General features: G+C 48.0%; 2 protein-coding genes across 2 annotated transcripts; one reads left to right on the forward strand and one right to left on the reverse strand.

Moving 5' to 3' along the window:
• Positions 1–324: 324 nt before the first annotated feature.
• Isca2 (iron-sulfur cluster assembly 2) lies at positions 325–2,141 on the reverse strand. Its single transcript, XM_052185458.1, has 4 exons — positions 2,025–2,141; positions 1,725–1,827; positions 1,494–1,609; positions 325–872 (listed from the first exon to the last, which is right to left on the reverse strand). The coding sequence occupies exons 1-4, from the start codon at positions 2,093–2,095 to the stop codon at positions 698–700; spliced, it is 465 nt and encodes a 154-aa protein (XP_052041418.1). The 5' UTR covers positions 2,096–2,141; the 3' UTR covers positions 325–697.
• Positions 2,142–2,442: 301 nt separating this feature from the next.
• Npc2 (NPC intracellular cholesterol transporter 2) lies at positions 2,443–18,667 on the forward strand. The gene is made up of 4 exons (XM_052185453.1): positions 2,443–2,618; positions 10,459–10,566; positions 13,204–13,376; positions 17,938–18,667. The coding sequence occupies exons 1-4, from the start codon at positions 2,528–2,530 to the stop codon at positions 18,022–18,024; spliced, it is 459 nt and encodes a 152-aa protein (XP_052041413.1). The 5' UTR covers positions 2,443–2,527; the 3' UTR covers positions 18,025–18,667.
• Positions 18,668–24,500: the final 5,833 nt, after the last annotated feature.

Consider the following 24,500-nt stretch of genomic DNA (forward strand, 5'->3'; position numbering starts at 1 on the left):
AGAGGAGGAGGGAGAGGAGGAAGAAGAGGAGGAAGACGAGGAGGAGGAGGAGGAGGAGGAGGAGGAGGAGGAGGAGGAGGAGGAGGAGGAGGAGAAGAAACCCAGCCTTAGTAGTAATATGCCTGCAGTTCCAGCATGAAGAGGAAGAGGCAGGAAAATTGAGAGTACAACATTGGGGCTACCTATAAGACCCTGTTGAAAGAAAGAAGAAAGGAAGGAAGGAAGAAAAGAAAGAGAGACAAACAGCAGACAATATTTTGTTTGCCTCGATTCTGGTATTCAAGCTAACCAAACAGTAATCCTGATTGAAAACACGATAAGATCTTAGTTTTTAATGATGCTTTATATATAGCTACACACACACACACATAAACAATTCTGAAGGCTAGAGAAGTTAACTCCAAATTTTGGAGTCCAAGAGGTGCTACAAATTATACTGGGTTCCAACCAGTGATTAAAGTTGAGGTAACAGCATTTGGATTTGGCCTTGACATTGTACTGGGGGAGGGGAGAGTATTTCGGCCAAGAGTAAAAGCTTCACATTCCATAATTAATAGTGGTAAAATAAGATGCTCCTGGATTAAATGAAATAAAATGAGAGCTGGACATGATGAGAAAGAAACCTCTAGAATTCTACTACTCCCAGGTTGTTCACACTGGCACAATGGTGGCGATCCCAGGGTCACCTGTCATTGTGTCAGATCTTGACAGAGAAGGATGACCCGCAGGAGCAGCCTTGCTGGGCTTGAGGATTATTCAACACTTGGAATGAGCTTCGGATTAGCTCTTGGCTGAAGTCCACCTGGGCCCCTTTAACGAAGGCCAAGCTATCAGAGTCAACCACCACTCTCGCCCCACCCTGTTCAAATACCCTGAAAAGAGAAGAGAAAAACATTAACGACAAATATCACAAACACCAAGAACATAACACCCTGAGCCCGTAGCTGTACATCCTGTTCTCCAATACATGGAATAGTGCTTAGGACTTCTAGCAGGTGTGGAACAGACTGCATCTGAAGCAGAAAGATTCAGCGTGAAAACAACAAAACAAAACAGAGGGACTATTTAAGGACTTGGACTGAAACTAGTCCACCCTTCCTCTTAAAGTGGAACTTTGGTATATATATTTTAAAGATTTATTTATTTATTTTATGTGAATACACTGTTGCTCTCTTCAGACACACCAGAAGAGAGCATCAAATCTCATGAGAATGGATGTGAACCTCCATGTGGTTGCTGGGAATTGAACTCAGGTCCTGTGATAGAGCAGTCAGTGCTCTTAGCCGCTGAGCCATCTCTCCAGACCTAGTCCAGCCTTTCTCAACTGACTACCTAATGGACTCTTAAGTAAGTCAATGTTCTTCCACAGTATGCGTAGGGTGGTGGTGTTAGGCATACTTAGATGCTCAGGAGTTTGGAATAAAAGCGCATCTTAAACTGGGGTCACTTTTATCCTCTGATACAGCCTCCAGCGACCCATCCGTCCTCCTTGCCTGTCGTCGGGGTTAATAACTGTATCCAGTGAAAATTTGTATTGGAATCCGGAGCATCCACCTCCCTCTACTTGCAGCCTGAGGAATTCTGACCCTTCGGTGATTTCCAGAAGCCTCTGAAATTCAGGAAAGAGGATCAAGAATGCCAAGCAAGCGGAGATAACAGGGCGGGTGAATAGGAACTCTTCTAGAGCCCTGCTGGGCACCGCCGCCCCGCGTCTGGCCTCCTACCTGGACGCAGCTGTCTGTGAGGTGGATCTGTCCCTCGCCAGCCTCTGGAATGGAGGACGTTGTTTCCCAGCGGGCCAAAAGCCTGGGAAAGACGGCGGGGAGCCTGAGATGTGAAGAAGGAAGATGAGCCCGGGTACGAAGTGGCACCGGATGACCCTCTATGGTCGCCTCGTACCCAAATGTGACGACACATTCATCTGAACTGCCAAGTTTTCACCTCCCCCGAGAGCTTTTGTGTCCTATCTATCCTGAAGACGCAGAACCCAACACCCTTCCTAAGTGACCTTACACCCTCGGTACCTTCCCCGGCGCCCAGGAATGACAGCCCTGACCGCCTCGGCAGTTAGGGACAAGGCCCTGGCGGCTGCCATCTTACTCCACAAGCTCCGCCCCTAGCATGGCCCTAATCCCCGCCTTAGTCCGGGTTTCGGGAGGAGGGGAGAAGGCAGGGGCGGGGTTGCATCGAGTCTCCGCCCCCAAGCGTGCCTATTGGATATAATGAGATAAGAGGGCTTTGATTGACAGAGAATGCTTCCACTTGCCGAAGTGGGGCGGTACCAATGGAGCGAGGCGAACGCAAAGAAGAGCGAGTTCTCTGCAGGCCCTGCCCAGGAGCGGAAGAGATGGGCGGGGATAAAGGGCAAGGTGCAGTCCAGGCGCCCGGGAGCCCGGGGCGGGGCGCGGGCGGGCCTTCGCTGGTTACTGGTCACAAGTGGCCTGACCCGGCTCCACCCTCGGCCGCCCGGACAAGTTTATCTTGTGACTGCCGGGGTTGCTTTCCCTTCCTAGATTGCGGAGCTTTCATGCCCACGATGCGTTTCCTGACCGCCACGATCCTGCTCTTGGCGCTCGTCGCCGCCACCCAGGCCGAGCCCCTGCACTTCAAGGACTGCGGTGAGCCTTAAGCCTTCTCCAAGAGCTCCGCGGGGGTGGATTGGGCGGGTTCCTGGAACGTGAATACTCTGCCCCGGACCCCGGGTGGAATGGACTAGGTTGGGGCCGAAGGTACTAGCCTTGATGAAACTTAACCGCACAACTTTGTCTCTCCTTGCAATTCGTGTTTTGGGATAATCTCAAACACTCTCAAGGCGAGCCTTGTGCTGAAGTTCTCTAAAGTTTCTTGGGTGAACATCAGGCGGGGATATATTTGCAGCGCTCAAGGGCTTAGAGATTTCAATGGACCGAGGAGGATTGAGAATTCAAGGCTTGCTTGGGTTTATTGAGCCCTGTCTGGAAAAAGTACACAAATAAAAGCAAAGAATAAAACAATAGGGTAGACAACGGGTCTGCATCCTGCACGGATTGAGGGAATAGGAACGGAACTTCTTTTTATTTACGCCTTGTATCAGCACTAGCCTTTCCCCCTTTGTTGAAGTTTTCTCTTTGGTTGGGAGGGGCTGAGGCAGCCTCACTCTGTAGCCCAGTTTGGCTTTCCAAATCCGTGTCGATCCTGCTGTGGTCTTACAAGTGCCAGCCACCTCCGCACCCCACCCCATCCCCCGCTAACAAGACAAAAGCTAGTTCTCCTTCTCATAATCTTTTACAAAGTAGCGTTTCCACTGGCCTAACGAATTTCCTGATTCTTGGTCCATGTCTCCTATAAAATTCGTATTTCTAGTGACATCTTGTGACGCCTCCCTCCCAACGCTGCTCCTGGACTCTTTGTTGGAAAATATAATAGAGGGTAGAAATTCTGAGTTCATCCAGTCACGCCTGTACAATTAATTGCCGGAGCAGTGCAGGGGGTGGGGTAGAAAGGCGGCAGTGGTGGGTGAAAGACAAACTGATTTTGTAAAATATGTGAGCAGGGAGAAACAGATCGTAATGAAGCATTGAGTTAAAGAGTTATTAGGACTGGAGAGATGCCTTAGTGGTTAGGAGCACCTACTATTCCAGAGGATTAGAGTTCAATTCCCAGCACCTATGTCAGTGGCTCACAACTTCTTATACGCCAACTCTGGGGAGTCCAATGCTTCTGGCCTTCTCAGGTACCCACCTGCACACACACACACACACACACACAGAGAGAGAGACACACACACACGCGGAACCCTTTAATTAAGAAGGTAGGGGTGGGGGTGGAAGGTGAATTAAAGTAAGCCTTCTGTAGTCACATAGCTGAATGTGAATCCAGGTTATGTATGCTTAGTAGCCAGTAGCCAGTACTATTGAATAATAGTAACTGCTCAATAAATACTTACTAAAAAAGGAAACTAGGGACTTAATACTGCCTCTAATATGATATTAAAAGTTCTGTTAAAGCAAAAGCAAAAAGGTGGGCGTGTGGAACTGGATTGACTAATCAGGAGCACTGCATATTAACAGTTCACAGATGCCGTTTGGCTAAACCAGACTAGCTCCAAAAGTGGCTGTTGCTTTTGAGTATCTGTTTTTCCCCTCTGTTAACCTTCTTATGTTTTTATTTTATTTTTAATGTGTGTGTGTTCATGTGTACTCAAGCATATGGTAGCCAGAGTCCAACCCCTCAAGTGTCATCCTCAAGAACACTGCCCACTTCTTTTGAGCCCAGGTCTCTCTTTGGCCCCAGGGTGGGGGTGGGAATGGGGGTAGGGTGTGGTGTGTGTCTCTGAATGGTTTAGACTGACTGCCTGGGAGCCTCTGTGCTCCTCCTGTGCCCATCTCTCGCAGGGTCAGGATTACATGTGTGAGCCACCATAAGTGGCATTTTTGTGTGACTTCTGGGAAGCCACAAGCAAGGCAAGCACTTTATCCACAGGGATATTCCCCCCCCCCTCCATTGTTGAGGACCAAGACTTGGATGAAAGCACAGTATTCATTTTATTAACTTCTTCACCATTTTACAGAAAAGGAAACTAAAGCACACAGACTTATCTAAGATCCTACAGCTGATAAGTCTCTATAAACCACTTTATTTTATTTTATTTATTTAATTTTTCTTTGCGGTGTGGCTTCCTGTATGCAACAGAGCCCTAGCTATTCTGGAACTTGATCTGTGTGGACCAGGCAGCCTAGAACTCAGAGCTCTGCCTGCCTCTGCTTCTGCCTCTGCCTCTTGAGTGGTGGGATTAAAGGCTCCCCCCCCCACACACACACACTGCCCTGCTGGACTTCATCATTTTGGTGGTGGTGGTGGTGGTGGTGGTGGTGTGGTGGTTTTTTGTTTGTTTTAAGACACCTTTGTAGAATAGGCTGAACTCGCAGAGATTTTCCTGCCTCAGTTTTGGGAGTGTTCATGTACCAGGCCTGTTTGTTTTGTTTTTTAATGGTAGGTTACACCTTAGAAGAACTTGTATTTTCATGTTGCATTTATTTGTTTGTTTGTTTATGTGTATGTATGTGGGAGGACCCATGTGTGTGCAGTTCTCCCCGGGGAATTGAACTCAGTTTCTCAGCAGCCTTGGTAGTAAGTACCTTTATTTGCTGAGCCAGTTCTTGGCCTAGTGAGAACTTAAAGGAAAGTGTGTGTGTGTGTGTGTGTGTGTGTGTGTGTGTGTGTGTGAAAGAAAAGCTGAGTGAAAGACTTTGCATTCCATTCTATGCCCACCTTCGGCTGGGCTGAGATTGACTTTCTTGTGAGCTGGGATTGACCTTCTCCTGGGCTGGGATCACCTCAAGTGTAAAATACAACCAAGTGAACTACTTATGCAATGTTTGCAGTGGGAACTGAGGAGTGTGCTCTATTGACATTTGAAGTCCCGGAACCTCTTGTCTGGGGGACAGGAAAAAAAAATCCGCATAAAGGAACTGTAAGTACCCTTTCCTCGGATCCTGTGAAAACATGTGACCCAGGTTAGAAGAAGCAGGTGGAGCTGAGCACTGACGTTCATGTGAACATCAATTCTCAACTTAGGGACTGGTCTAAAACGATGCTTCTCAGAGAGACCCCAACTCAATGTTTTTAGACCCTTAAACAACTAGCCCAGCACAGAGTAACTTGTTTTTCTGCTTTCATCTTGAGAAAGATAGCCCACCCTGTTCTAGTTCCAATGTTTAACTATACAATGCCCCAAGGACATTTGCTCCAGATAATCTCTAACCTTCCTTAAGGCATAAATTATTGCTTGACTTCCTCATTCTGTACTTGCCCATTCCATGAATGTTTTGTCCTCCACCCCTTGCCTTGTCATTTTTCCCCTTTAAATACCCCTGACTTCAGTTGCACTGGGTCCCACTGTCCTCTACCCCTGCGCGGTGTATGACTGTGGACCCCAGAGCTCTGGAATAAACAATCCTCTTGCTATTGCATCGAGACCATTTCTCGCGAGTGATTTGGGTGTCACCTTCCGAGGCGTGGGGCACTGGGGCACCCTCGGTCTTTTCAGGTCTTACAATCACACTTGCAGAGGTTCCTGAGAGGGTGTGCTGCACTGTGCGGACAGGCTGGGAGATGGGGGTTGTAAAGTGTTGTTTACAGGCCTCCATAGGCGAGCATTGTGGCCTTAGAGGGAATTTGAAGACCACCCCAGCAGGGAAAGTCCAGTGTGTTCACTCTGTCATTTCTAGTTCTATGGAACTCTTCCGAGCTAACCTGGTAACTATGTGGCAGGCAGTGTGGTCCCAGCTTGTGATTTGCCTACGCTCTGCTCTCCCCATTCTACTTTCAAGACAGCAAGAGTCTGGACCATCAGTTGCAAACCTTATTTCTGTCTGTGACGTATATTTAAGGAGAGGCTTAGCTTTGGTGTGAGAGGAGAGCTTTGCGTACCCTCCTGGGAGCAGCTGCTTTAGCTCAGGAACCTAATCCAGCCGTGATGGTCATCATAATCAACAAGTTCAATGGACCACTGTGTTCCAGATTAAGTATCTGAAATCTGTAGATATGCTGGCTCAATACCCTCAGGGCAGCCCAGGTGTTGCACATCCTGCCTTGAGGCTACGCTGTGGGAAGTTGAACCAGTAAGCCCTAGTCAGTTATAGTATCATTAACCTACCCTGTAAGGGGCTTGAATTATCCTTTTTCCTACCAGTTTTTTATAAACATAAGTAGTATTTACAAGTATATTGTTTCTGGCAACTATGCAGTCCTTAGCTTAGTAATTTTACTGGAGAGGAGAAGAAATCTAGGATCGAGTACCCACAACTGGAACCGTTACAGGAGTGTGAACCGGCCTGGGCTTTGGCGACCCCTGCAAGCTAGGCTTGGCCGCACGGCTCAGATGCCAGTCAAAGAGACAAGTAAGGGGGGCAGAGGTGGCTCAGTGGTTTAGGTCACTTACTGCTCTTCCAGCAGACCCAGGTTCAATTCCCTTGTGGTGGCTTACTTACAACCATCCATAGCTCTAGCTCTAGGGGGTTCAGTGCCCTCTTCTGACCCCCATGTACCGTGTGTGTATATACATATGCACAGGCAACGGGTTCACACACATAAACCTTAAAAAAAGATTTTAAGAGCAAGTAATATTGAAAAGCTGAGAAAGATTTATTCAGCGTGGCCACACTGGAAAGATGATCGTACAAAGGAACCGCCAGTCAGTCCCTGGGCATGGATAAGAGGTTCCTATGTAAACAGAGGGCAGAGAGACGAATAATAGCTTGGTCAGATCAGGTCCATCCTATTAGGTGGGCTTACGAGCTGTTGAGTTGTCGGGGAACAGTGTGAAATCTCTTCCTGGGGAGCAGGTCTCTCCTCTGGCACCAAGGTTTCTCCTCCCCCACAAGCCATGGGGCCTCACTGTTTCAGTAGCCTTATAGCACAGTATCCCTTTCAAATGCCTTCTCTTCTGTTAGGATAGGTACTGTGTCAGTCAGTGTAGCTGACTGAATCAGCCATGCTTGGGAACCTAAGTCTGTATGTATGTATGTGTTTAATGAATTAATTTGTCTGTTTGTTTGAAACAAAGCTGGTCTCACTCTGTGCTTCTTCTGCCTCAGCAGCCTGACCCACTCAGAGTACTGACTGACCTGTAGTACCTCGCCCAGTCCAGGCCCTAAGAGTTGTTTTTGGGGAACTATAAAATCTTGACCTCTGTTTTCCCCCTCCTCTGCTTGGTTCTGGGAAAAATCAAAATTTAATGACCTAGTCAAAACTTGACTTAGGGCCAGAGTACTCTGGGACACTACCAGTGAGCCTCTTGATTCCATCCTCACCCTCAGAGAACATGACTAACAGGAAGGCAGAAGTGCTGTGGAGGACTTTAGCTTTAAGGGAGGTCCTCCCGCCGTAAAAGGAACCATTTCCTCCTCTTAGCCATGTCCTCCACTGAGGGTTGAGATGGTGGTTCCTCTTACCTTCCATAAACCCTTCACTCTTAAGTCAGCGGGTTGTACGTACCACGGACCTAAAAAGCTAAGTTTGACTGACTAACCCAGACCACTCATATAGCTGCTCATTTCCTTAGGAAACCGTGTCCAGGTGGAGTCTTTGAGCTAGAAAAGGCCTGTGGGCTGACTCAGGGTCCATGTCCCTAGATGGTCTGAGACTAATCCCGGGGCCTTTGAGGTTGAAGGAGAGAAACGACTCCTAAAGAGTGCCCAGCGCTCTTAACCACTGAGCCACCTCGGCAACCTGGAGCCTCTGCCTTTTGAGTTCTGGCAGGCTTGCTAACAAATGGCCGCTCACACCCCTGCCCTCCTCCTGGGCAGTTTAGGTACAAGGTTCCGAGCATGTGGTACGGCTTTTTTACCAGTCCCCAGCTTTCATCAGACTTATATGTTTATCTCTGCTAGAAAATGGTGGGAGAACAGGGATCTTTAATTAAAAGGAAGCTCTAGATAAAGAGGCTTAAATTTAAACTGACTCTCCCCTTTAAGAATGCAAGAGAGGGCAGGGGAGTGGTAGCGCACGCCTGTAATCCCAGCACTCTGGGAGGCAGAGGCAGGCAGATTTCTGAGTTTGAGGTCAGCCTGGTCTACAGAGTGAGTTCCAGGACAGCCAGGGCTACACAGAGAAACCCTGTCTCGAAAATATCAAATCAAAAAAAAAAAAAAAATGCAAGAGAGGGCTAGAGAGATGGCTCAATGGTTAAGAGCACTGACTGCTCTTCTGAAGGTCCTGAGTTGCTCACAACCATCTGTAATGAAATCTGATGTCCTGGTGTTCTGAATGTGTTCTGGTGTGTCTGAAGACAGCTACAGTATACTTGCATGTAATAAAAAAAATTTTTTTTAAAAAAGGGGGGGTTGGGGATTTAACTCAGTGGTAGAGCGCTTGGGTAGAGGCCCTGGGTTCAGTCCTCAGCTCTGTTAAAAAGAATGCAAGAGAGAGGTCTATAAGGTGGCTCAGTGGATAAAGGTGTTACTACCAAGACTGAAGACCTAGTTGGTAGAAGAAGAGAGAAAAGAGCCAATTTTGTTTGTTCGGTTGGTTGGTTTTGTTTTTGTTTTTAGATAGTTTCTCTGTGTATTCCAGGCTATCCTGGAACTCATTCTGTAGACCAGGCTGGCCAGAACTCACCCAAATGCTGGAATTAAAGGTGTAAGCTACCATGCCTGGCTTTAAAAAAAAAAGTGTTGTGTGAATATGGTCTTACTATACTTAATTTGACAAATAGTGATGTGATCCCGCGTTTCACCCTGCCGCTGCAGTGTGAGAATGTCGCTTTTACCCTACGCTGCCACTGGGTGCTGGTGCTGGGCTTGTGGGAAACGCTCAGAAGGTGGGAAAACAGCCTAAGATGTGGACCTCGGGCCTAGGGAGAGACTGTTAGCCGAGCGGTGCAGGCAGAGGCAGAACTGGGGTTCTCTGACTCCAGAGATCCAGGAGTCGGGAATGGAAGGGCCCTGAAGGCTGAGGACAGTGAGGGGGGACAGATGGGCCGTCCTGGGGAGACTTAGCTTAGTGCCACTCTGTAGACAAAGGAGGGGAGAGAGAGATGGGGGGGGTGGATATGAATGAGAATACTTATCCATACTGTTTATTGATTGTCCATTGTGGAAAATGGGTGCATACCACTTCCTCAGGGTGGATCAAAGATTAAATATCTTTTACTGGAAGGAAAGTTCGAGAACAGAAGAGTACTGACTAAACCCTCAGGGCCTCATTAGCGTGAAGAGCTCTGTTCTCATCTCTGAGACCATTATTCACACACTCACATTCCTGTGTGGGGAGTGTGGTCACGTGTTCCAGGCCAGGCCTCTTGGCAGGGGGCAGGGAGGGGCCTACTCACCTCTGATGGGTGCTGGGGTCTCTGAACCTACTCAGCCTTACCAAGTTTCCCCGCACTACCCCACGTATTGGTATTCTCTTTGACAAAAAATCAGCTAGCTTTTTATTCAATGTATAGGATTAATTTTAACAATATTGAGATTCTCAAGGTCTGTGTGTGTGTGTGTGTGTGTGTGTGTGTGTGTGTGTGTGTGAGAGAGAGAGAGAGACATAGGTGTGTGTGTGTGGGGGGGGGGGGCTCCAAGGACAACCTCGGGTGTGGGTCCCTTGCCTTGTGTCTTGTTAGAAATAGAATCTCTTTGCCAGTGTGCTGGCTGCACCCTTCAGGCTACCTAACTGGAAAGCTCACAGGGTTTCCTCTCTCTGCCCCTATCTCTCTGAATTACACATGCACACTACCACACCCAGCTTCACAAGGATTCAAACTCAGGCCCTCACACTGTGCAGCAAGGGCTTCACCTACTGAGCTATCTACACCCCACCTCCAAATCCTCGATTCTAATTATGTAATGTCTTAAAGAGTTCACTGCAGGAGAGCAGCAGAAGCAGCCCAAGTACCAGAGAGCGAGGAGCACACCTCCCATGAGGTGCTGTGCAGCCTAGGGGTGCGGTTTCCCTCCTAGTCAAACTCACTTTTTCTTTTTCCAGGCTCTAAGGTGGGCGTTATAAAGGAGGTGAATGTGAGCCCCTGTCCCAACCAGCCCTGCCAGCTGCACAAAGGCCAGTCCTACAGTGTCAACGTCACCTTTACCAGCAGTGAGTAGATGTGGCGTCTACCTCCAGTTCTTGCTGATCTGTGTGGGAGGCACAGGAATGAGCATAGGGACGGAGGGACTGGTCAGCCTCCCTACTGACAACATACACAAAGCTAGAGTTCGCTATGTTCTCGGACAGGACGGAGTCTGGGTCCGTAATTCTCCATTGCTTGTCACGTTCTGAAAGGAAAGGTGGAGGGCTGGATTGAAAGGCAGCCTGGTCAACTTACAATTCCAGCTAGATGTGGGGAGGGGGAGAAATCCTGTGTAGTTTCACAACATAACAAAAAGATGACGCAAAAGCGAGGAAATGTGTAGCCTTAGGTGTGAGTCAGAACGACGTGAGAGCTCCTCTCTGATGCCAGGGTGGCTGTGTGATGTCTCAGAGCAGGAAACCCCCAGGGCCACAACTGTGTCCTCAAACACCCTTCATGCACTGGGCTCCTGCTGTGTGCAGTGCAGCCTGGTCCTCGAACCCTGACTGAGCCTGCGTGGGAGCAAAGGACGGACAGCCACACTGGAGTGGTACCCAGAGAGTTTCCGGAGAGGTTAGCTAGTCTACTTCGTAGGAGGTCTCTGCAGCGGGGTTGCCTCATCTGTAAACATGGGGGGGGGGGCTGTTCTAGTTTTGCGTGCTCTGCCAGCATTCACGCCGAACCTGGAGGAAGGCTTCGCGGTTCCTGTGGGTCTGAGGCGTTGGGCCCTTGATATGGCAGTACCCACCTCAATAATACACGTTCCCTCAGGGCTCCCTCCACTCTGCACATTCCCCACAGGCTTCCCTGTGTCTCACCAGTGGCTACCAGACTCCTTTTAAGCAAACAGCTTGATTCTGCTGTGGCCACAGGTTAGAGAAAAGGGCTTGGCGCTTTGTGTGACTTGCCCCATAATGTATATCGGACTCTTAGAGGGGCATCAGCTGACGATACAATAGACATTATGATTATAATTAGTAGAAACTTAATTCTATAGACTTCAAAACTCCTACATAACCTTCATCCAGCCAGGCTGTGGGGGAAGAGTTGTGAGCCTAAGAGCTGCCTCACCTTCTAGGTGATTCCAGGCTAGATGAAGCTACACAGAGACCTTACTCAGTGGTCCTCAACCTTCCTACTGCTCTGACCCCTTAACACAGATCCTCGTGTGTGGTGACCCCGTCCCCCAGCTGCAAAATTGGCTTTTGTTGCTACTTCGTAACTATAATTTGGCTATTCTTATGAGTCGTGATGTAAACACCTGACATGTGGGATATCTGATATGTGACCCTACGAAAGGGTCATTTGACCCCTCCCCCACAGGGGTCAAGACCCACAGGTTGAGAGCTGCTGCCTTATCTCAAGAGAAAGGATGAGTGTGAAGTGGCTCTGTGGGTAAGGGCACTTGTTACCAAGCTGGCTGGCTTACGTTCAATCCCTGGAACCCATACGGTCAAAGGAAAGAACTGATTCCTTCAAGTGGTTCTCTGATCTCCACTTCCGCATTGCATCACACTCCAGACATGCCCCCATACACACCTCCGCCTGGGTGGGTGTTACACCACCGCAGAGCAATGGCTCTGCAGTCGATAGAGTTTACTGCCCTTGTAGAGAACCTCAATTGGATTTCCGGTGCCCACAGGGCAAATCACAACCTCCTGCAGCTCCAGCTGGGGGGCGGGGGGAAATCCAGTGCCCCTCCCCCACTCACTCCCAGCCCAGCTTGCACAGACACCCACACATATATGTGTATTCACACAAGCACATAACCATAAATGAAGATAAATTTTTTTAAAAAAAGAAAGAATCTAGACAAGTGTAAAATGCTTATTTCTGGGGAGAGCCGCTGCCTGAAGCCTGCCTTGCATACTCTCAGTGCACTCAAAGTTCCCAGCACCGTTGGCTTACCAGCTCAGAGAATGAGGAAGCTGAATGTGCTCACACTGGTGAGAGGAACAAATCCTGAGGCTTAGTGAGTTCTTCCGGGTCACTGACAAGGCTTAGGTTTAAATAGAAGGCAAGAGGTCAAGGTATTACTGCATCTTTAGCTCAGCTCCTGGTCTGTCTCCATGTCATCAGAACCCTGTGACCGTCCTACATGCTGGCACCAGGGTTCCAGTTTTTTCCATTCTTCCAGCGTGGAATTCCAAGGGGAATTCCAGTTCCTTGGGACATTGTTTCCATAGCCTGACAGTCAGAGGAAGGAGTACAGTGGCTTCTTTAGAACACCCTCACTCCTGCTGAGAACTGTAATAACCGGCTGCCCTAATCTAATAATACTTTTATCCTGCCTGCTTATCTTGCAGTGTGGAGGCTAGAGAAATGAACTTTTTTAATCTTACACAGTATCTAAAGGATTACCTGCCACTGCTGTGCTAGACCATGGTATTTAAAACACGCTGACAGAAGTCAGTGGTCCTGGGAGAGAGAGAAGGTTATTTGTCCCAGTAGCCTGATTCCCTTGATGGAGAGCAAGGAAAGAGACCGGCTTCCTTCATCATGTGACAGGGCTAGGTGCTAAATGTGACACCTGGGGATGGAGACACCAGTTAGGGGACTCCCTGATCTGCCGGTGTCGCCATTCCAGCATTTGACGATGTATTTGCCGACTTAGAATTCACAAATACACAGCTGTCTTTCCGCCTGACTCCCTGCCTTCCTAGGCACCCAGTCCCAGAACAGCACAGCCTCTGTCCACGGCATCCTGGCAGGAGTCCCAGTCTACTTCCCTATTCCGGAGCCGGATGGTTGTAAGAGTGGAATCACCTGCCCCATCCAGAAAGACAAGGTCTACAGCTACCTGAATAAGCTGCCGGTGAAGAGTGAATACCCCTCTGTGAGTGACACCGCACGGGGCCCTGGGGCTGGGCATATGTCCTGAGGCTGGGAGGAAGAAGCAGAGACTGGGCAAAGAGCTGGTGGTTGGGCTGAAAGGGCCTGAGCAAGGGGAGATGGATTGAGGGACCCCAGGGTGCAGTTTTTATAGCCCTAGCCCTCAACACCTCCCAGTGCACTGGTGGTATTATTTCTGACTTACAAGTGAAGAGTTTTAAGCCTCTGATATTATGTAATACAAAGTCCAAATCCACTTTCCCAAGAAGTCTTAGCACCTAGATTTGGAGGTAAGTCTAAGTCCAAAGCCTACGTAGTGTTAAAAGATTTTAGCCAGGTAGCAAACAGTTAAAGGTCTAAGATATCTTGACAGCATCTTCAGGATCCTGGTCTTAACTCCATATTCTTGACGAAAGAGCAGGATCCCTTGGCAACACTTCAGTGTTTCAGTGGAGCGATGTGCCCCTCCACCCACAAGCCACACAAGCCGGCTTTACACACTCTGTCTCCGCAGGTGCGGGAGTGGTGTCCCCTAGGTGGGGATCATTCATGATAAAAATGGAGGACATGACACAATTGCTCTTCCCCCCATAAATAAAGGGCTACTTTGTTGTTTTGTTCTAGAATTGTTTGTGTTAAGACAAGATCTCACATGGGGCTGGGAGGGGTGGGGGAGTGGCTGGTGGAGCACGTCTTTAGTCCCAGCACTTCGGAGGCAGAGGCAGGTGGATTTCTGAGTTCGAGGCCAGCCTGGTCTACAGAGTGAGTTCCAGGACAGCCAGGGCTACACTGAGAAACCCTGTTTTAAAAACAAACAAACAAACAAACAAAGCCGGGCAGTGGTGGCGCATGCCTGTAATCCCAGCACTTGGGAGGCAGAGGCAGGTGGATTTCTGAGTTCTGGGCCAGCCTGGTCTACAGAGTGAGTTCCAGGATAGCCAGGGCTACACAGAGAAACCCTGACTCAAAAAACAACAAAAAAGACAAGATCTCACTTGGTAGCCCAGGCTGGTTGGCCTTGAACTTAAGGCAGTTCTTCTGCCTCAACCTCCCTTCTGCAATTACAGACATATGTCATTAATCTTTCATTAATTTTTTTAAAGGAAGCCAAGTAGAACCCAGATGTAATTTTTTTTCTAGAAAAAGGAAGTAATTAACAGACATTCTAGAAGACTAAAATATCAATAGTTTTTAAGACAGTGTTTCTCAACCCCTTTGGGGGTAAAACACAGATATTTACAAAATTACAGTTAGGAAGTAGCAACGAAAATAATCTTTTGGTATATGAGGAACTTATTAAAGAGTCACAGCGTTAGGAAGGTTGGGAACCACTAGTTTAAGGGTTGTTGGAAGCCCTAAAGGTTTGTAGATGGCTGGTTCACAGCCTCAGTGTGCAGAGATCTGTCAGAGCCTGATTCACAGTAGGTACTTTGTATTTAGTTTGAAAACCATAAGCTGTTCGTTTAAACACTAAGTAAAACAGTACCATGCACAAGTGCTAAAAACAAAGCCAAGTTTTCAAGGATGTAGATGGTATTGTCCCTCAAGTGTTACATGGTGAAGACAGTTGGAGTGAAAAGTGTTTCTGATGATGAATGAGGCCCCTCCGCCCCTCCCCGCCCCTGCCTCTTTTCTGGGGGAGGAGCTGGAACACTCAACTTAGAGAGGAACCATGGTGAAAATCAGGAAGTAACGCCACTGCTTTTTCCCTATGGTGGGAGAGATGATCCCTTGATTAGAATTAGAAGTGGGGGCTGGAGAGATGGCTCAGTGGTTAGGAGCCCTTGATGCTCTTCTAGGAGGCCAAAGTTAGTTCCCGGCTGTCTTATGACCCCTCACAACTCTCTGTAACTCTGATTCTGCGGGATTCAATGCCCTCTACTGGTCTACTAGGGCACTGCATGCACATGGTGCTTTTAAATACTTTATGATAAAACACTCATACACACCGCTGGTCCCAGTGGCTCATTAAATCTTTTTTTTTTAAGCAGTTGGTGAACACCTTTAATCCCAGAGCTCAGCAGGCAGATCCCTGAGTTCAGTGCCAGCCAGCAATACATAGTGAGATTGTCTAAAAAAAAAAAAAAAAACTTACAAAATTTGAAGGGACAATGGCTCCCACTCCCAACACATAGAAAGCTTAGGCAGGAAGATCACTATGGGATGAAGGCCAGCCTAAGCTAGAATTCTAGAGGTCCAGGCTAGCCTGGGATGAAGAAGTGAGACTGTGTCTTTTTTTTTTTTTTAAACAACCTCTCCAGCATTTTTTTTAAAAGTTGAGCTATTCTTTTTTTTTTTAATTTTATTTATTTTATTATTATATCTAAGTACACTGTAGCTGTTTTCAGACACACCAGAAGAGGGCATCAGATCTCATTACAGATGGTTGTGAGCCACCATGTGGTTGCTGGGATTTGAACTCAGGACCTTTGGAAGAGCAGTCAGTGCTCTTAACCGCTGAGCCATCTCTCCAGCCCGAGACTGTGTCTTAAGAAACAAAATACCAATAACAACACAGCTCATAGCTTCAGTGTAGCAAGTCAAGGTGGCAATCTCAAATGAGAGATGATCAGAAATTATCTTAAGACCTGTGCATGGTGGTGCTGTAATCCTAGCTCTCAAAACGGCAGGGCAGGAGCATCTTTGTGCATGCAAATCAGCCTGGACTATATGATGAGTTCAAAGCCAGTCTGGGCTTTGATGTGAGAACCTGTGTTAGAAGAAACAAAATAAGACAGGGAGAGGAGAGGGAGGGGGTTGGGAAGGGGGACAGCATAGTTTAAGGAAGTTAAACGAAACTCTCGGGCTTCACAGAGCGGTTACCCTTGAAGTTATCCAGTTACACATGTCTTTGGACCAGAGGCTCTAACTCCCTTTAATACAGTTCCTCATGTGTGGTGACCCCAAACGAGAATTATTTTTATTTATTTTATTTTATTTATTTTATTTTTATTGCTAATTCATAACTGTAATTTTGCTACTGCTATGAATCATAATATAAATATTTGTGTTTTCCTGTGGTCTTGGGTGACCCCTGTGAAAGGGTCATACAACTCCCTTGGGGTCATAACCTACAACAAGGGGTCATGACCCACAAGCTGAGGGGCCACTGCTTTGGTTTTTTTGTTTGTTTATATTTTTCAAGACAGGGTTTCTCTGTATAGCCCCAGCTGTCCTGGAACTCACTCTGTAGACCAGGCTGGCCTCGAACTCAGAAATCCGCCTGCCTCTGCCTCCCAAGTGCTGGAATTTCAGGCGTGCGCCACCACTGCCTATCTAGGACCACTGCTTTGGACCAACCTTGTTTGGCCATTTCAGTTTCCAGCTAAGGAGAGTTTCCTTACACCAAGGAATCTAAGAGCTTTTGTGTTCTGTTCTCACAGTTCAAGTGGAAAAGTCTGTAGCAGTTTGCCAAATAAGTGAGAAGCTATTTAAATGTAAAATTATTATTCTTTTTGGTTTTTTGAGACAGGGTTTCTCTGTGTAGCCCTGGCTGTCCTGGAACTCACTCTGTAGACCAGGCTAGGCTCAAACTCAGAAATCTGCCTGCCTCTGCCTCCCAAGTGCCAGGATTACAGGCGTGCGCCACCGCTGCCCGACTAAAATTATTATTCTTAAAAGACTCTATTTATATGCCTCTGATCTAAGAATGAAACCCAGTAATGTACACCTGTAATCTCAGCACTCAGAAGGCAGAGACAGGAGCGCCAGAAGTTTGGGACCAGCCTGAGCTACTTAGCAAGTTCTAGGTCAGCTAAAGCTATGTAACAAAAACTCTGTTTCAACAAAGGTAGGGAGGGAAGGAAAAAAGGAAAGAAAAGAGAAGAATTTTAGAATTACATTTGATAATCAGGTGTGGTGCTCCACCTATAATGCCAGTAGTCAAGAGACTGAAGTAGGGGACTTACCACAAATTTAAGGCCATACTACATAGTAAATTCAAGGCAAATCTAGATTAGCTAACAAAAATGTATCTTTTAAAAAGAAAACAGAAAGGAGGAGCTAGAGAGATGGTGAGTGGTTAAGAGCACTAGCTGCTGGGGCTTCAATTCCCAGCTCCGAGAGGAAGCTCACAACCATCTCCAGTACCAGGGAACCTGATGCCCTTTTCTGTTCTCTGTGGGTATCAGATGCACAAGTGGGGCACATTACACACACATTCAGACACTTGAAAGATTATGTTCATAAACTGGACTAGGTTGGATGATACCATTGACTAACAGGGTTCACTCTTCTGAGCTGAAGATCACAGGTAGTGGGCTATCCTAATCTGGCTTCAAGATGATAGATAGGAATTTAAGTACACTGTAGCTGTCTTCAGACACACCAGAAGAGGGCATCAGATCCCATTACTGATGTTTGTGAGCCACCTTGTGGTTGCTGGGATTTGAACTCAGAACCTCTGCAAGAGCAGTCAGTGCTCTTACAAGCTGAGCCATCTCATCAGCCTGATAAATAGGATTTAAAAAGAAAGAATCGGAATTGAAAGTGCACATTTAAGACAATTACAGATAAAAATCAAGGTTCTGGTTTCATTTTTCCCAATTCCTTTTCTCTTTTTCCAGATAAAACTGGTGGTGGAATGGAAACTTCAAGATGACAAAAAGGACAACCTGTTCTGCTGGGAGATCCCAGTAGAGATCACAAGCTAGGCTCCTTGGCGCCCTGTGTCTGTGCAGGATGAGAGGCCATGGACAGAGGGGCGGGAAGAAGAAACAGAAATCAGACCTGAAATGGAATCAGTGCCATACAATGAACAGACTTTCAAGAATGCTGTTTTATGCCTTTTAACCTCCAAAAAAATACCTGCAACCCTACTACTCTTGAGAGCTCAGAACCTCCCCCGCCCCCCAAATAAGATAGCCTTTGTGGAGGCTTGGGGAGGGGGGAGGGAAACTGGAGAGATTAGATTAGTGTCCATGGCTGTTTGCTGTTGGATTTCGGGCAGGTCCCACCACACAGGATGGGATGGGGTTGCTTGGGGTTGTCAGATAACTTGACCCAGGGCTATCAATCCACTGTGACGGATGGCTTCCCAGAGCCTTCTGGCTGGCTAGGGGTATTACCTCCCCTGTTTCTAAGTGCCTCCTGAGTCCTGAGCACCTGGCTTACCAGTCTGATGAATCTTCATAGTGCCCTCAGCCCCAAGGCTTCAACGGTAGCGACTAGCTCTCCATGGTGTCCAGAGACCAGCTCAGGGGAGTTCTGCCGCAGAAATTTGACTCTGAGTGGCTGCTGCTTTGTGGTTAGCTCTTGTTCTTTGGTAGTTTTCATTAAAGCCAATCCTTGGTTGCAGGTGCTTGGTTTTGTTTTTTAACAGTATTCGTCTGTATCCTCTCTCTGCACATGAGGTTGAGCCTCCCCATAAATTCTAACTTGCCACTCTTGTGTTTGTGTTCAGTCTGTGGTCGCCTGCTTCTTCCAGATGGCCGTCTCCTAGGTCCACAGCCGGCAGGCTCCCACTTCTGAAGCTCTAGAGAAGACTCCTAGGACTCCCAGACACCGCCTTTTTCTGCCTTTTTGTTATTTTTTGTTGGTTGGTTGGTTGGTTGGTTGGTTGGTTTTTGGTTTTTGGTTTTTTCGAGACAGGGTTTCTCTGTGTAGCCCTGGCTGTTCTGGAACTCACTCTGTAGACCAGACTGGCTTCGAACTCAGAAATCCATCTGCCTTTGCCTCCCAAGTGCTGGGATTAAAGGCGTACGCCCCACTGCCTGGCCTCATTGTTATTTTTTACCAGCTAGACCTTGTCCACACTTAACCTTGTTCTGCACTGCCACACTTAACTGCCAGGCATGCCTGAAGCAGCAAACACTGCTCAGTGACTAGCAGCACCTGAGGAGGCACGGTGACCAGGACATCACATGCCCTGAGGGGGAAGCCTGGGAAGGAAGGAGGCAGGAGGATGTGAGTTCCTAGCCAGTCCAAGCAGCATAGTGAGTTCCATCTAAATAAAGAAGGAAGTAGGCCCAGCCAGCCAGAGGCAGGAGAGTCGTGAGTTCTATCCCAGCCTGAACTGTATGTACCTAACCCCTCTGCCGTCCCACCCTTCCCCACCCCTCCCCCAACTCCTAGTCTCAGCTCTAGAAGGCAGAGGCATGAGGATTGCTGCAAGTTTGAGACCAACCCCATCTACAAGGGTTAAGGTTAGGGTTATGAGTTCAAGACCAGCCTGACTAAATGAGACCTAGTCTCAGAGACAGAGGGAGAGAACATCCTAGCAGATAATAGTTCCATTAATTAAATCTTGAGGGGCTGGAGAGATGGCTCAGCGGGTAAGAGCACTCACTTACTGCTCTTCAGAAGGTCCTGAGATCAAATCCCAGCAACCACATGGTGGCTCACAACCATCTGTAATGAGATCTGATGCCCTCTTCTGGTGTGTCTGAAGACAGACAGCTACAGTATACTTACATATAATAAATAAATAAATCTTAAAAAAAAAAATTAAATCTTGAAATGACAGGTATGGCCATGGATCATAGTTTGTGGTAGGGAATACACACACACACTATTTTTGAGATGAGGGCTGATATATCTCAGGCTGGCTTTGAACTTTCCATGTATCGGAGAACCTTGAATTTCTGATCCTCCTGCTTCTACCTCAAGTGCTGGGATGGCCAGTGTATGTACTCCCATACATAGCATAGAATCCCAATAGCACTAAATCTAAATCTTTGCTTTTCTTCACCTGTGAGTTTCCCAGGCAAACCACCAGGGGGCAGCAATGGGTCAGTAATGAAATTCTTACTGGCGACCAGTTCACCCTGTCCTTTGTGTATTCTTTCACACTGATTCCACCCTATCCCATGTAGACGTCATATGAGTCAGACTCATGTGGACTCCAAAAGTAGTTACCTGCTGAGGTCATGCTCCCAACTGCCCATGGTTAAATGTTGGCTCCTCCAATTATTCAGCTGTGAACGTGAGCTCTAAATGATTTCATCTCTCTGTGCTTCAGTTTTGATTTTCCTAGTCCATTGACCAGGGACAATAGTAGCTCAGTGTGAAGTGAAATGAGGCATGTAAAACACACGAGTCAGGGCGTAGAGTGTGCACGCTGTCGGTGTGAGCCATTGTGCTAGGCTGCTCTTTTTGTCTAGAAATAGGAAAATCCAGAGGCTCAATTTGATGTGTGGTAATGTGTCTCCGCAGAAAAACAGCCATCGTCTTTGTGTGGGAGCCTGCTGAGGGGCCAGGGGAAACTCACTTCTGTGTTTGCTCACTCCCTGTTCCCAAAAGATTCTTCTTGCTTTTTGAGCTCTGCAACTAACGGCTCCCAGACCCGAAAAAATTAGGGGGAGGTGTGGGGGGAGTTATGTTAGTGTCCTTGTGTCCTAATCAGAGCAGGAGGTGACCCGACAGCTTAGCACTGTTTGCCTGCCAGCCCCAGGAGGCTCCGTGGAGCCTGCCGTTGTGAGATAGGTAGGCTCCCATGGGGGGATTAGTTTGAAAGGTCATTTCTGCAGAAAGTTCACAGTCATTAACACAGAAGCCTTGAATCCTACGCATACAAAGGGTCCGGTGCTTCCTAATGCCAGTCTCTGTGCAAATCTTGAGTCTTAGACCTACTCTTCCCTTACAGGAATCTGAGGCAGGTAAATCTCAAGACCCCCTTTGTTATGGTCTGATCTTCATAGTAATGGAAATGGATGGGATAATTTCAGACCCTGGGTTGCTTGATTTGGAGTGTGTGTGTGGGGGGGGGGGTGTGGAGTTAAACAGTGGGGGCTAGAGATAATGTGAGAACCTGTCCTCTGATCCCGAACCCACTGAAAAAGCTAGATGTGGGGCAGCCGATGGCTGAGTGGTTAAGTACACTGGCTGCTCTTCAGAGGACTGAGGTTCAGTATGCAGCACCCACATGATGGCTCGTAACTTCACTGACACCCTCTTTAGGCATTGCATACACATCAAACATGGACTTGTTTGGGGCTGGGGAGCCATGGAACGAGTGTGTGTGTGTGTGTGTGTTGGGGGTGGGGCTGTGGCAAAGCAAGAGTGGGGTCAAGGTGTATCCAAACCCTGAAAATGTCATCCTGAGATTGGCAGGTAGGATCGCTGCCCCCCTGCCCCGGCCCAGGTCAAGCTTCCTCTCCCTTATAAGGTCATGTCCAGCAGCACCTGGAATTCCTCCTTATGCAAATGAGACATGCCCAGCGCCTGCCTCAGGCCAATGGTACATTCACTCCAAAAGCCCCTCCCCACCCCCAAAAGGTTGAAGTAACCTTTGTTTCCCCCCCCACACACACACCCACACACACACTAGAGCTGTCTCCCAAGAGTCTGTTCTTGCTGCACTCACAGCTGCCTACTCTGGTGTCACTCTGGTGATGTCACTCTGGTCACCCCAAGATGGACAGGGGAGAACCTGAACTGCAGACTTACATGCAGGCAAAACAGCCATACACCTAAAATAAGGGGGGGGGGGCTTCTTTGAAAAAAAGCTGCATACATCAGCTTGACTGCTGTTTGGGGTGACAAACAAGATCCTGTCTTAAACTTGGACTGACAGCCAAGGTTGTCATCGCCATACAAGGAAAATGACAAGCTGATATCCTCACTGAATGCACACTAATAAGTAATTTCAAGCATGGCAGTAAGTGCCTGTAGTCCTAGGCTGTAAAGGCTGGAGGATAAATTTAAGGTCATCCTTGGCTACACAGCAAGTTCAAGGCCAGACTAAGCTACCTGAGATCTTGTCTGAGGAAGGAAGGTGGGAAGAAATATGATCACGGTTCACAGAGACTGATAAAACCGTGGGACCCCTGAGAACGCCCCAGGTGTAGGAAAGGACTTAAGTGGGTGAGGTCAGTTAAAGGGGGATGGTCTTGGATTGCCATTGTCTTTAGAGACTCCAAGAACAGTGCCCCACAGAGGGTTGGTTTAGGGACAAAGTTATGGTACCTAGGAACACCACCACCAGAGAGTCAGGCAGGTCATTTGAATTAAGTACTTTGCTCAAGAAAACCAGGAAAGGAGATTGTGTGTGTGTGTGTGTGTGTGTGTGTGTGTGTGTGTGTGTGTGTATGTGTGTGTGAGGTGCTGAAAGGCCCGGCTGCTCAGTGGTGTGTGTTGGGAATGTGAATGAATAGTGCGTGCGATTCCAGATAGAAGGTGGCTGTGGGTCCCCCAGATACTGACTGAAAGTCTTGAGAGGAGTTTCCTCTCCAGAGGAGCCCGGGGCCTAACCCTCAGCTTAGAAACTGAATCTGATTCACTTACAGCTGTCAGTTGACTAGCAACTAGATGGTCTGAGTGTTCGTTGCTATGGAAACAGCTAAAAGGCCCATTGCCATAGGAACCTACCATGTTCTCCAGACCAGGGATTTGGTTGCTGAAAAGACCCGGAGGAGCCCAGGAGCTTGCATGTGAGGGTCCCACCACAGAAAGGGAGATGTGTGAGAGGCCAGATCTTCCAGTGACCCTGACCTGTCTGCTTGCTGCCCTCAGTGGTCACAGAGCACAGGTACTTGTCCCTATGGACAGTAAAGGCAGTATAGATTCTGGAAACGACTTGGCATGCCAGTATTCCCACCCTCCTCTCCAGGGTCTCTGAGAGGAGAAGTATTGTGCTCTCTCCACAGGCCCCTCTCTGTAAACCCAGCAAAGCAGCCAGCAGGCAAAGGGACCAGCTTAACTCTGGCTGCCAAAGGGTGAGGCCACTGAGGGACTTGGCAGGCAAAACAGATGGCTGCTGGCCTTGAACGAGGCAGAGAAGCTGGGTGTACCAGATCAGAAAGCGGAAGGGCAGGCCAGCTGCAGCAGTCTGTTCTCGGCGTGAAACATGTCACACTGCTTCCTGCACCCCATGAACCCCCTGCCTCCCCCCCACCCCCCGTTCTTCTGCCAGGCAGAGCAAAGTCTGAAATTCATGATTTCATGAGGAATCCTCAGTGTATCTGAGCAACGAATGATCACAAGGTGTTTGTGTTTTACACCCAAGGGAAGTGACTCTTACGTGGCTGGTTAGTGGCAAGGGAGAACAGAGAAAGCTTCCTGGTGGCCACGCCATTAACCACTGTTGGCATAAATGTAGAGACTGAAGGGCTCCAACTAGGTCCCTCCAGGTCTCCGAGAGCATGAACCACTTCCGGTTCGCTGGGATCCTAAAGTGATGTTTGGGCATAATGGACAGGTTGACAGAGGGCATGGATAGGTAAGGACAACGTACACCTTAGGAGTCCAGAGAGGCTTGGGACTGAGGCGGGGGCTTAAGAGGACAATTGAGAGATCACCTCCTGGATGTTGAGTTCAGAGAACTGTGGCCGTGTTCTTCAGGACTCTTTTTTTTTTTTTTTTTTTTTTTTTTTTTTTTTTGAGACAGGTCAGGGTCTCTCTGTGTAGCCCTGGCTATCCTGGAACTCACTCTGTAGACCAGGCTGGCCTTGAACTCAGAAATCTGCCTGCCTCTCAGAGTGATGGGATTAAAGGCGTACACCGCCTGGCTACTTCAGGACTCTTGGATGTTGCATTGATTCTTCCTATTCTGACTGTTTGTCTGCTGGAGTTTTGTTGGTCTCAATCCTTCCCAAGGGGCTTTACAGCCCATGGAACCTAGCACCAGAGAGACAGGCGCCCCCAGAATCTCTAGGGGAGGATTTCACTTCGAGAAGTAGTCGTTACTTAACAGCTTGAATTTTAGTTGGGTTTGCAGCTCCCTGTCTTCAACTCTTTCCAGATCATTGGCTTTGAATCCCTCTCAGGGCCTCGGTGTCCTCGGCTGTAACAGAGTGAGAATCCTCACAGCCTTTCAGAGTTCTATTGACGTTAGTAGCATTATCCTTGGTAAAGGAGGAAGGTTGCAGCTGAGGAAGCTGACAGAGGCCTGGAGTCACAGATATGGCTCCTGCCTTTGTCTAGATTTAACTCCCCGGACCCTTTCAAGGCCGATGGCTGCTCTGTTTTCCCTCCATTAAACCAGACTCCAATCCTCCGCTGGCACGTGAGCACACTCTGTTTTGAGAGACAGTGTGTGTGTGTATGTGTGTGTATGTGTGTGTGTGTGTGTGTGTGTGTGTGTGTGTGTGTGTGTGTGAGCTTACCTTCCTGCTGGATTATAAGCAGTTTGAGAATGGGGACTGCTCTTCAGTCTATGTGTAAATGCCTAGAACTCAGTGATCAGCATTTT

The sequence above is a fragment of the Apodemus sylvaticus genome, chromosome 6, assembly GCF_947179515.1.
Source record: "Apodemus sylvaticus chromosome 6, mApoSyl1.1, whole genome shotgun sequence".
NCBI lineage: Eukaryota > Metazoa > Chordata > Mammalia > Rodentia > Muridae > Apodemus > Apodemus sylvaticus.